General features: G+C 35.9%; 1 protein-coding gene and 1 pseudogene across 10 annotated transcripts in view; both read left to right on the forward strand.

Moving 5' to 3' along the window:
• Window positions 1-13660, forward strand: part of MYO5A (myosin VA) — a 157087-nt gene that overhangs the window by 78506 nt on the left and 64921 nt on the right. For all 10 annotated transcript variants that reach the window (XM_039889014.1, XM_039889012.1, XM_039889015.1 and 7 more), the window contains exons 10-14: window positions 3858-4123; window positions 4730-4811; window positions 9103-9243; window positions 10703-10828; window positions 12099-12182. In XM_039889014.1, the coding sequence (XP_039744948.1) occupies window positions 3858-4123; window positions 4730-4811; window positions 9103-9243; window positions 10703-10828; window positions 12099-12182 (699 nt within the window). The remainder of the gene's footprint in view (window positions 1-3857; window positions 4124-4729; window positions 4812-9102; window positions 9244-10702; window positions 10829-12098; window positions 12183-13660) is intronic.
• On the forward strand, window positions 5349-5467 carry LOC120623138 (uncharacterized; annotated as a pseudogene).

Below are 13660 nucleotides of genomic sequence, written 5' to 3' on the forward strand. Positions count from 1 at the left end.
CCAGAAAAGATAGAACTAAAATACTGGATAAAGTACTATGTAGGTCCAGTCCACTAAGACTGGGAGACATAGAAGCTCTATCTAATACATAAAAATAAACACAGGGAGGCAGCCAAAATGGGGAGACAAGGAAACATGTCCTGAATGAAAGAACAGAACAAAGCTCCAGAAAAATAACTAAACAAAATGGAAACAATCTCCCAGATGCAGAGTTCCAAGCTCTGGTTATAAGGATGCTCAACGATCTCAGTGAGAACTTCAGTGAAGAGATAGGAAAGATTAAAATGGTGATAGAAAACATAGAAAAGAACCAGTCAGAAATGAAAAATAGAATAACTGAAATGAAGAATACACTAGAGGGATTCAATAGTAGACTAGATGAAGCAGAGGATCGAATCAGCGATTTGGAAGATAAGGTAGCAGAAAACACCCAATCAGAACAGCAAAAAGGAAAAAACAATTCCAAAAAAATAAGGATATTTTAAGGGACCTCCAAGATAACATCTAGCATACCAACATTCACATCCTAGGGGTACCAGAAGAAGAAAAGAGGGAGCAAGGAATTGAAATCCTATTTGAAGAAATAAGGACAGAAAACTTCCCAAACCCGGTGAAGGAAACAGACATACAAACCTAGGAAGCACATAGAGTCCCAAACAAGATGAACCCAAAGAGGCCCACACCAAGACACATTATACTTAAAATGCCAAAGGTTAAAGACAAGAGAGAATCTTAAAAGCAGCAAGAGAAAAAGCAATAAGTTACCTAAAAGGGAGCTCCCATATTTCTCAACAGAAACTTTGCAGGCCAGAAAGGATTGGCAGGAAATATTCAAAGCGGTGAAAAGCAAGGACCTACAATTAAGATTACTCTACCCAGCAAAGCTATCATTTAGAATAGAAGGACTGATAAAGAACTTCCCAGACAAGAGAAAGCTAAAGGAGTTCATCACCACCAAACCAGTATTATAAGAAATGTTAAAGGGACTTATTTAAGAAGAAGAAGATAAAAAATATGAACAATAAAATGGCAGTGACCACATAGGTATCAACAGTTACTTTAAATGTAAATAGGTTAAGTGATCCAAACAAATGATAGGGCGGCTGAAAAGATAAGAAAACAAGATCCTTACATATACGGCCTATAAGAGCCTCACTTCAGATCGAAAGACACACAGACTGAAAGTAAAGGGATGGAAAAAGATATTTCATGAAAATGGAAATGAAAACAAGACAAGAAAAGTTGGGTTAGCAATACTTACACCAGACAAAGCAGACTTTAAAACAAAGGCTAGAACAAGAGACAAAGAAGGGCCCAGTAATCCTACTTCTGGATATGTATCCAAAGAAACCCAAAATACTACTCTAAAGGGACATGTGACTCTATACATTCATTGCAGCATTATTTACAATAGCCAAGATATGGAGGCAACCTGGGTGTCCATCGAAGTGGATGACTGGATAAAGAAGAGGTGGTATGTATGTGCAACGCAATATTACTCAGCCGTAAAAAGAATAAAATCTTGCCATCTGCAACAGAATGATGGACCTAGAGGGTATTGTGCCAAGTAAAGGTCAGACAGAGAAGACAAATGCTATATCATTTCACTTATACAAGGAATCTAAAGAACAACATGAACAAACAGAAACAAACTCATAGATACAGAGCGCACTTTGATGGTTGCCATATGGGAGGATGGATGGATGAAGAAGTAAAAATTGGTAATTACAAAATAGTCATGGGGATGTAAGGTACAGCATAGAGAATATAGTCAATAATATTATAATAACTAGATTTATCAGGATGATCACATCGGAAGTTATATAAATGAACAATCACTATGTTTCACACCTGAAACTAATATAATATTGTGTGTCAGCTGTAAATGAAAAATAAAAAATTATTTAAAGAAACAAAACCTAGGTTTAGGATGGGGTTTTTGGAGTTAGTGTTATTCAATTACATTAAATTAACTAATATAAGTTAATGCTTTTATAAAAATAGAAACAAATTATAACTTTCAAACTAATAGAGAGGAAAATGGACTGACAAACATAATTCAGATATATCAAGAAAGGGAGAGAAAATTTTAGAAAATGTGTGACAACTAAAGGCACAAAATAATTACAAATGGACTCATGTTTCACTTAAAATGGATTGTCAGATGGGTTTAAGAATTCAGGCATATACTTTTGAAAGAAGCATTCCTAAACATAAGGATGCAGAAAGTTTGAATATAAAAGGTTTAAAAAAGACACACCATTATAGCTAGAAAAAAAAACTGGCAGAACTGTATTAATACAGGACAAAATAGACTTTGAGGCCAAAAACAGCACTAGAGATAGATAAATCAATATGAAATGAAAGAGATTTATTCACCAGGAAAATGTGATAGTTCTAAAGTCGGATGTACTTAATGACATAGCCTCAAAAAATATAAAGCAAAAATCAACAGAAACCACAAGAAGGGACAGAGAAATCTATCATAATGGGAGATTATTGACTTCTTTAAATTATTGGTAGGTGAAGAAGTTCAAAAATTAGTGAAGTTACAGAAAATTTGAACCATGATTAAATAAAACAATTTGGTAACACTATTCAAATAGACTATTTAGAGTACTGATCCACTTCTAAATGATGTCAAATCATTCATATACATATGTGAATATACATTGGTATATATGAATGAAATAAGCTGTTTATTTAAGGAAGTTGAACAATAGTGCTGATTCGTATCTGAAATAATCGCTTAGGGGGAGGGGAGATGAAAGAAAGAAGGGACTGCTTCAGTGAAAAGGGTCAAGGATGAATGTGTCAGGAGACCCAGATTCTAATGACAACTCTGACATAAATTGGCTATTTTATTTTTGGCAAGCTATGATAGTATTCACCCTGCCTATTCTCCAGGAATGTTATCAGATTCAATTGAAACATGTGAGTGAAGATGTTGAAAATATAATACACTAACATGGATTAAATTTAAAAACTATTTATTGAATACTTACTCATGTAGGGCCCTTATAAGACATTGTAGGGGATAAAATGTGATTAAAGAGATTCTAATGTAAGAAGTCACACAATTAACTATCAAGTTATCCGTTTAAAACTCTTCATTGTCCTCCCATAGCTCTCAGGATAAAATCCAGCCATGGTATAGCCTCTGCCTGTCTCTCTGGCTTCATCTCATTAATCTTCTCTCTTACTCAGTTTTAGTCCTTCATGTTGCTGTTAGCCCTCCCACCGCAGGATTTTTACATCAGCCATTCCCTCAGCTTGGAGGACCCTTTCCTCCCCCTTTCACTGAGCTAACCCCTTCTCCTTCAGATCTCAACTTCATGTCTCAAGGCAACTGTCTTCTGCCTCCTTCAATAGGACACGCTCATTTCATATAGACTCTTAGTATAGTGTCCTCCTTTGTAGTAATTTTACACTTTATGAAACAATCATTTGATTAGTATTTATTTCCCCTAGGACTATAAGTTCTAGGAGGATAGGGACCATGTCTGTTTTTGTTTCCTGGCATATAATAGGTACTCAGTAAATATTTATTGACAGGCTGACTGATTTTCTGATTGACTGACTGAATGAATGTGCCTCAAGAGAGAAACAAATACTATGAAGAGACAAAGGAAGAGGTAATTTTCAAAATGAGTTCTAGAAGAGATTGCAAAAGGCTGCCTAGATGCTGGTTTAATGGATGATTGTGATTATTATCACTGCTCAGCTTTCAGCAGTCTTGGTGTTTTTTATAACAAAGAAATTGCTGGGTTTTATTTGTTATCACTTTGTTAGTAGTTTTCAATAAATTCTTATTTGATTGATCTAATCATAGGAAATAACCCAATCTCTTTTGGCAGCCTAAGCATGAACCTCTCAGCATCTTCTGTGACCTCATGGGCGTGGACTATGAGGAGATGTGTCACTGGCTCTGCCATAGGAAGCTGGCTACTGCGGCAGAGACATACATCAAGCCCATCTCTAAGCTGCAGGCCACAAATGCCCGTGATGCTTTGGCCAAGCACATCTATGCCAAGCTCTTTAACTGGATTGTAGATCATGTCAATCAGGCTCTCCATTCTGCTGTCAAACAGCACTCTTTTATTGGTGTGCTGGACATTTATGGGTAAATATATTTGGCTTTCTTACCGAAACGGTCTGCCAGAGAGCATTTCTTTCTAGAGATTTTCTGGAAAGAAAGTACGTGAGTATTTGATTCTGTCTCCTACTGGTAAGGAGAAGAGAAAATTAGAAGAGAATTTCTAAAAGTCTAGTTTCATTTGCTAGTTTGCCTTCTCTGAGTAACCTTCTTTAACTGTTAAAACCCTTTCTATATATTTGTGCTTTTCATTGTCTGGTTCGGTTTTTCAAAAGAACCTCTAAGATCTCTATTTCTAGTTCCCTTCTATGTGTATGTAAACACCATGAGTCTGTACATGGACAAGAGCAATGGCTTTTCCATAATTCTGAGTGTTTCCCACTTCAAAAACTCAGCAGCTAGAGCCCATAAGAAATCTCCCTGCCATTTGGCAGATGTCTCTGTTGGGTACATATACCATGTTACTGACTTAAAAACCCTTATCTTCACTGATGTGGAAAGAAAGTTTCACAGTGTTAGAGAATTTCCCATTTCTTTCTTTCCACAGTGTTAGAGAATTGCACATTTTGAATATTTTAGAAAAGCTATCTATTCCCTTTTCTCCTCTTCCCGTATTATTTTTTGGTTTTACAGATTTGAAACATTCGAGATAAATAGTTTTGAACAGTTTTGCATAAATTATGCAAATGAAAAACTACAGCAACAATTCAATATGGTAAGAATTTTCTTTCTTGAATAATATTCTGTTATAAATTATTCTCTTGAACTCCTATTCTGCATTTAAAGTCCGGTTCCTGAAATGAAATATGTGCTACAATTATTTGAGGTTTAGAACAGCTAAACTACTGAGGAACTTATGACTAATAAATAATGCAATGTTGGGAAAATGTTTATGGTCCAGCTGGGATTCAAGGTCATTCTTGGATTGCTGTATAAAAGTAGTGAAAATTTGGTTCAAATAAATTGAATGAGGGAAGCAGGAAGTGTGTTATGTAGTTGCATAGGAGTATGAGTCCAGGGAGATCCTTCAGTTTGTTGTTCCTGAGGCTAATTATATGTGGAGTTTGGCTATTTTAACTCTTATTTGTATTAACAAGATGTCAGAATGAAAAATCAGAACATATGTTTGAGGGATTCACCAAGACAGTGGCGATGGGAATATTTTGAGAGTAGCTCTGTAGTAATATCAAATATCTTAGAGCATTAGCATGGTGTTGGAGGACTTGGAGGCAATTAAAAATGAGGGGTTCCAGTCTATGGCCATGCCACCCTGAATGTGCTCGATCTTGTCTGATCTCAGAAGCTAAGCAGGGTCGGGCCTGGTTAGTACATGGATGGGAGACCACCTAGGAATACCAGGTGCTGTAGGCGTTTAAAAATAAATGGGGGATTCCAGACTGTAGCGAAGAGTACAGACCCCGAGGTGGATGGCTTGGGTTAGAATTCTACTCTGCATTGAATATTCAGGGCAAGTTAATTGACCTTCCTGGCCTTAGTCTCCTCATACTTATAATGAGCATATAAAGGTACTTACTGCATATAGTTATATAGATTAGATGAGTTAAGATACGTAAAGTGCTCAATATACCAGGCACAGTTCTAAGTGCAAGTTAGGGGTGGTTATTAGTATTGATGAAAGAAGATTTTAAAAATGATTGACCCATAGGAATTGGAAGGTACATGGAAAAGAAGAGAGCTGAAGGACAGGAAAAGAACCCTTAATAAATATCCTCATCTTACAAAGAGAGAAGACGAGATATAGTCTGTTGCTGATAAAAAAAAAAATAGAAGTTTAAAGATATTTTCATTTACAAAATTCATAAAACCAAAAGAAGATCTAAAGATAATTTCAGGTGGGTAGAAAAGGAGCAGAGAGAGGTGGTGTATGTGAACTTAGACTCATCTATCTTATCAAGAAATCAATATATAATATTTCAAATGAATAAATCAAAAAATAGCTGATAAACATATTCTTTAAAGGTAAACATCAGAAGAAATAGCTAAGGTTGTTAAAAATGGTTGCCTCTAGAGATTGAGACTAGTGTTGGGGCGAGATGGAGCAAGGGATTATTGCTTGTCATCATAAAACCTTTAGACTGATTTTTTTTTAAATATTGCATATACTTTGATAAAAATTTAGACCATCTTTATTTAGCAGATTAAGCTATTTACACAGTAAAATGACATAGAGGTGATCTTAAAACCTTAGGCTTATGACTATTTCTATAAGAATGTAACGGCTGTAGTTTCATCTCTGCATAGGGAACATTAATAAAATCCTTTCAGAAACTAAATTGAGCATTATCTTTTCTCAAGGTTTTTTCAGGGTTTCTTAATACTTTAATCAATGCTACTGCTCTTTTCCAGTATATTTTATCACAAGGTGACTCAAAGTATAGGAAACCAACACTACCTCATTAGGGACTGGCTACTTTGTCTATTTCTCAAAGGTCTAAGGTCTCAGAATATGTTTCTGATTCTCTTCTTTTTCTTTCTTTTTTCCTCTTTCTGTCACCTTCCCTTCCTCCTTCCCTCCCTTAATCCCTCTCTCTATCCACTCACACACACACACACACACACACACACACACACACACACCTGCATTATGTATATTGGCTTTTCTCTGTGCAACTGCTCCACTCCCTGTTATTAACATATTCTATCCTTCTATTCTGTACATATTTTCTTTACCTAAAGGTTTCTGCTTCCTCACACATTTCAAACTTGCTGTGAACCCAGCAGTGGTGGCAGTGCTACTTCCATTTTCTTATTTTGTTTACCTCCCATTCTTCTTGGCTTCTTTCAGCTTCAGCTGTTAATTGCCTGTTTCCCAATTCTTACATCCAAGAAAGAGAATCTGATTAACCCAGTTCATTTTTTCATTAGAGGTCTCTGGCAATAGAGTGCTCTCAGGTACCCACACTTGGTCTAGCCAGCTATGACTGGGAACATGGGGTCTCACAGTAAAGAAGTTGGCTGCTTCAGGCTGCTTCCTCATCAGGGGCTGTGGGTGGGACAGTGGGCATGAGAAATATGGTGATTGACATATTTAGTGCTTGGGGGCATTATCGTATTGACGAAGGATCTTGTCATATTGAACCTCATACCCACCTTGTCCTTTTGACAGTTGAGCATACAAAATTTTTGAGGCCCCATGGACTTTTAAACTTAGAAATAGAGAGGTATGTGAGAAACAAGCCCTATTTAAAGTCTGGAGCAGTGTTTCTGTTGTCAGTGTGGAGACTACATATAAATTAATGAATTAAAAAAAAAAACAACGGGCTCTTTGTTTTAGAAAATATTGATGCCATCAGTCAGGTCATCCTACTGATACATGGTGCCATATTTGCCTTCTCTTTAATCAAAAGAACAGAAGAAATTTGTTTTTTAATTAGCATTACATAAATATTCATACAGTTGACCTTTATTTTTGACTAAAGCTTATTGCAGCTGGTTAGACTATAAATGCTGCAAATGAGTCAAGAGTGGCATTATAATAAGTATAGAATAAAGTGGGAAAGTTTCAGATGATTGAGGAGAGTATCAGAAGTCTTGGTGACACCTAAGTTTCATGGGATTTTGGGTCCTAATATGTGTTGTCTGATCATAGCCACAGAGGGCTGATCTTCCCGTAAAAGTAACAAGATGTGTGAGAGAACCAAGGAAGACAAAGGAGACAAGTAAAAGAAAGAAACCCCCAAGAACTAACAAGTAGAGGTCATTAGCATCTGCAGAGACTGGGTGGGCTGCATTGGCTGGGTGGCCTGAAGCAGGAGCTGCAGCAGAGGTGGGCTTGCCTTTCTCACCTGGACTAACTTAACTTCTGTTCAAATACAGAGCTCAGGTTACACAGCCCTTCCTGAGAGAAGCCTTCCCTCACCGCCCTATATCCAAACTGACGAGGACTCTTGCTCTCATAGCTCGCATTATTTTCCTCTCTAACATTATTACATTTGTAATTATATTTCTGTGATTATTTGATTTCTGTCTGTTTCTCCTACTAGTTTCCAAACTCCATGAGGGCATAGCTCACATCTATTTTGTTAATGGTGTTTAGTGACTGGCACATAGTAGACAGTCCATACATATTTTTGCTTAAACTAGTAAATGGAGATCAGAAGCAATGGTGAGGCATTTAGCAGAAATAGCAATGAATTGGTAATGGCTGCAGCTGCTTGCAGAATTGAATGTAGAATTGAAAAAGTGAGCTGTAGGATCCCTGACTGTGGAGAATAATCAAGGCAGACACAAAAGACCAACTGTTATCTAATTCTGAAGCACATGAACTTCAACACCACAATTCCTTAAGTCTTAAGCAGTCCCCAACATTTTTGGCACCAAGGACCGGTGCACCTATGAGAATCTAATGCCTGATGGTCTGAGGTGGAGCTGAGGCAGTGATGCTAGTGCTGGGGAGCAGCTGCACATACAGATGAAGCTTCACTCACTCTCCCGCTGCTCACCTCATGCTATGTGGCCCCGTTTCCAACAGGCCACAGACTGGTACCAGTCCAGGGGTTGGGGACCCCTGTAAAAAGATTACTTTGTTTTGCTGTAAGCATCACTCAGCATGGTTCAGTAGTTTGCAGGGCATCTGCTCTGCTAATTGTTCAAGGGCCAGCTAAAACATTTCTGTGCTCATGTTGTAACAGCACTGTACAATAATTTAAGAGGCCAAAAAAATATATAACGCAGTTTGGATGTATACACATCAAAAAATTGAAAAAACTGCACATTTATCAGCTATTTAAAATATTAACATATCTAAGATTTACTTGTTTACCAAGAACCCTATACAGGTTTTACTGTATGTGGTTTTTATTTGCTTTCTTTTATTGTTCTGTGTGTGAATCATGTTTCTCACATGATATTGTTGCTGGAAGCTGTGGACTGTCTCAAGTTATGTTGGTATCTTCCTAGAGTGTTTTATATAAACATTTTTTCTTGATTAACATCATTTATAATAATGATCCAGTAATGCCACTCATTTTCTTTTTTTATTTCAGCATGTCTTCAAATTAGAACAAGAGGAATATATGAAGGAACAAATTCCATGGACTCTCATAGATTTTTATGATAATCAACCTTGCATTAATCTTATAGAATCAAAACTGGGCATTCTGGATTTGCTGGATGAGGAATGCAAAGTAAGTCTGATTTTCTGATGTACTTAGTCTGTCAGAACAGATATATCAAGGTCAGAAGGTAAGTGGGTTTAAGCAGAGATTCATAGTATACCATGAAATACCACTGTGGGGGTCACTCTAACTTCCATTCTGAAGAGTCACTAGACCAAAAGGGCTTTAAATCCAAATGAAACTAGGAGAATTTCCCTTCTCTTTTCAGCTGATTGTAAGTTATGTGAAGGTTTCACATTAGATACAACTACTAGCAATTTTAGCCACTTTTGTTAATCGATATATTTAGTATTTTTTGTTCAGTAGTATGATATTGTTAAAGAAATGCAAGAAATTATACAAAAGATATTTTGAATGATAATTCCAAATAGCCATAGTTTAAAATTTGACTAGTTGTTCTTTATTACTGATATTTATTGTAGGAAGGGAGTTTTAGCTTTAATATTTGAAGATGCAGCATGTGGAAAATATATGAGATCCTCAGCTTTACTGCTAACCTCTTTTTTCTCATAATTTCTCTTTAGTTTAATGCCATTAGTTGTAAGTTAAACATAGGATTATGGTCCTTCAAAGTATACAGATTTTCTACAAAATTAAGAATGCATGTAATGAAAAAGTGTTCAGCCTCACTCAAAATTAAATAAAATGCAAACCAAAGCAAAAATGGGATACTGCTTCAGGTGAAAAGCAGCATAAGTGAGTTTAAATTTGATAATACCTTTCATTTGATACTACCAAATGAATATTCATTGCACATCTACTATTGATGAAGGGCTCAGATTAGTATAACATATTTTAGAGGAAATTTGACAATATTTATCAAAATTGTAAATACATATACCTTTTGACTCAACAGTGGAACTGCTGGGAGTTTACCCTATGTATATACTTGCAATAATATCTAAGAAGTCATTGTGGCAGTTTCCATAATAACAAAAAATCATTAGTAACCTAGTGGCCATAAATACAAGAATGCTATTATTAAGAAGAAGAAAAAATGCAATGAGTTTAGAATAGAATAATCCTATTCCTATACATGCTTTTAGAGACAGAAAGCTAAAGAAGTTGGTGGAAGTGGCGAAGGAAGACTACTCTTTATTTTACACCTTTCTGAATTACGTAAATATTTCACTATGTGTACATGTTACCTTTATTTAACAAGTTTTTAAAAATACATGATAGTCATGATACTTCGTCTTTCATTTGTGAGGCTTTTATTGTTTTAAAAGGAAATCGAATATTTATTTGATGGTTATGGTTATAGGCAGATTGAGTTGTCCAGAGATTGGGCCGAATCACCCATGGGAAAGTCTCAGTCATTACTCTTCATCAGTAATTGATTTTTGGCCCCTAAGAGAGAAAAGTGGAAAGAACGAGTTCCTAAATTTAATATCAAAATTGTTAGGTTGATGTGAGTCTGATAACAATATGTATCTTGTTTTCTTTCTTTCTTTCCCATTGAATGTAGATGCCTAAAGGTACAGATGACACTTGGGCCCAAAAATTGTACAACACACATTTGAACAAATGTGCACTCTTTGAAAAGCCCCGTCTATCAAACAAAGCTTTCATCATCCAACATTTTGCTGACAAAGTAAGGAAGCTTTATTTTTTTTTCCTTTTGAATACTTAAATTCAAAATGGAAAAGAATCAGTAGTCAAGAGGTATCATTTTTTCTTTGCTGAAGTTTACATTCTTAAGACTTTATAGGAAAACTAATCTTCTTTGTTGGCTGCTTGTTTTTCTATTCCTTTAACCTAAATGGAAATGTATTATAAAATAAATATGGATCTACAATCCTCTATCTGTAATTTTGAAATCCAAGAAATTATGAAAACCAAAAGTCTTTTCATAATTCATATGGTAGCTAAACCTGATCTCTGACCTAAACTAACATGAGGTTATTTATAGTCTTTATCCTAGTTAGGCTGGATATTTACATATTTCAATGTAGAAACGTTCATGTGTTTGACCACAGATTGCGGCCTCAGACTTTGCTGAAAAACTCTGAGTTCTAAAGCATAGCTGACCCCAAGAGTTTCAGAACAGAAATTGTCACACTCTGTGATTGATTCACTGCCTAATAACAAGGCAGGCAGACTTGCTGCTCCATAAATTCAACAGTCTACTGAGAAAATCAGGAGCCATGACGCTAACTTATATTTTAAGGAAATTGTAGGGTAGGCTTTGAGGTAAGCTTCCCAGGGTCTCCTACAAGATTTGAGAGCCTTCTGACTCCACTTTAATCATGGCTCGAAACCTTGGAATGACTTTAGGGCCACCTGAGGGCTTTATGATATGGGGTGGAAGCTCCTTCAGTGGTTGATGGCAGAAATCTCTGGAGTTTTGGAAGCAGGAATAGTATATTCTCAACAAGGTCCACTTACAAAATCATACAATATTTACCAGCCTCCACCTCCACCCATCATCAGCTCTTCTACTTTCTCTCTGTCAGAGAGCCATATGTTCCTCCTATTCCTCTCTCCCACTTTAATCTCTTCTTTCACAAAAGGAGATTTACCCCTGCTGAGTGGTGAACTAGGTTAGAAGGAGATACATAGCATCAGCCTTGGAGGAGCTGCCAGCAAGGGAGAAGAGAATCAACTTCATATGAGACTGCTTACCCTGACTTGAGAGGATCTCTTAGACCACAGTTAATCAGCACTACCACTGTTCCCTAGGAAAAAAACAATATGGAGTTAACACACTTCTTACCAAGTTTCTTGTTTCTTAGAATAAAACTAATGATACCATTTAGCTGAGAGCCAGTCATAGAGCCTAAGCCTAACAAATTTTTTGTTGATGATTATAATACCTATTCAAAAGTTTTATTAGCTAAGGAGATTTTTCCGTGTGTTTTCAGGTGGAGTACCAGTGTGAAGGCTTTCTGGAAAAGAATAAAGACACTGTTTTTGAAGAACAAATTAAAGTTCTTAAATCAAGCAAGGTAACCAAGTATATGGTTTTCTCCAATCAGGACATATTCAATAAAATGTTAATTACTTAAACATTAGCTTTTTAACAATAATGATTTTTCTAACAAAATCAGCTTTATTGTTAGTTTTTAACTTATCAGATATATGACACTGTGCATTAGGTCCTGTTCTAAATGTCTTACAAATGTTACCTCATCTAATCCCTATCGTGAGGTCATATTATCAATACTGTGCCCATTTTACAGATAAGGGACATGAGGCACAGTAACTTTGTAATTAATGAGTCTTCAAACCAAATTAAAACCTAGGCTGTCTGGCTCAGTGTTTGTGTTCTTAACCACTATGCAATGTTGTCTTTCAGTTTTATGTCAAATTATCACCTCCACAGCAGTTCTAGATTCTTTTGCTTTTGTGAGCGTCTATGAAAGAAAATAGTATTTTTGCTATGTCACTTTGAAGGGATACAATAGAAACATGGCCTTATGCACTACATCCAGGTGGAGATTGATCTCTGGATCATTGAGTGCAGCTTCAGGTGTAGCCCAGAGCACTTTGAAATTATTTTTCCTAGGCATAGATACTAGAAACACTGCTTTCTAGTGAAAAAGAATATTCCAGATGGCAAAAAACTATGATAGTGACATTAGATTGATTATTATCTTGATTCCAACCTCCACTCTTTGACTTTCATCAGAAAAAGATGGTGAGGGAAGCACAGCTCGCTTTTATTCTACAGGGAGCAAACTAGGAAGCTAGTTACTTAATTTAGCAAAATAAATATGCAGATATTCAGTAAAAAACAAAATATTCATGTGAATTCTTCTAGATTACTGACTGGCACTTTTTATTTTTCTGGTTTATTCTAAAACAATCCTTTTAATGTCAGTGGAATATTATATGAACATTTTGACTCTTTTTTTTAATAAAACTTTTACTTTCAATTATTTTGATAATAGAAAGATCATATAAAGACCAAATTCCAGTTTTTACACTCAGAAAATAATGAGACTAGCTGTCTGTAGAAAAAGTCACTTTTTCACTTATCCTCATTGGCACTGAGTATTAATGCTTTTTAACTTTAAAGATTGGATATAAGAGAAAATTCTCTCAGTGCCAGTCCTTGAGTATTATTCAGTTAAAGATTATAAATAATTTTGTTGAAACAGTAGTGATGAAAACAATGAAATTCTAGGATTAGACTCTAAGTAATTAAGCTTAGAACATTCACAGGTTCTCATTCCCCAGAAACCCACAAGCAGTTGTGTCTTTATTCTGACTTCACTTTTTCTAAGTTATCAGCTTAATTATCAGAAGGTAGCTATGCATTCTGAGGAATCATTTGGAGTGACTGCCAGTCTGTGTAGCATTGTCATAGCTGGAACGGGAATGATCTGTGATTTACATAGCTTAAAGGGTTCCCTTGCTTCCAGTCAGCAGAAACCCAACTGGAGGATATGAACTTTATATTTTAATTTCTTTGCTCCTCATA

Source organism: Pteropus medius, unplaced genomic scaffold, assembly GCF_902729225.1.
Source record: "Pteropus medius unplaced genomic scaffold, Ma_sr-lr_union100, whole genome shotgun sequence".
Lineage (NCBI taxonomy): Eukaryota > Metazoa > Chordata > Mammalia > Chiroptera > Pteropodidae > Pteropus > Pteropus medius.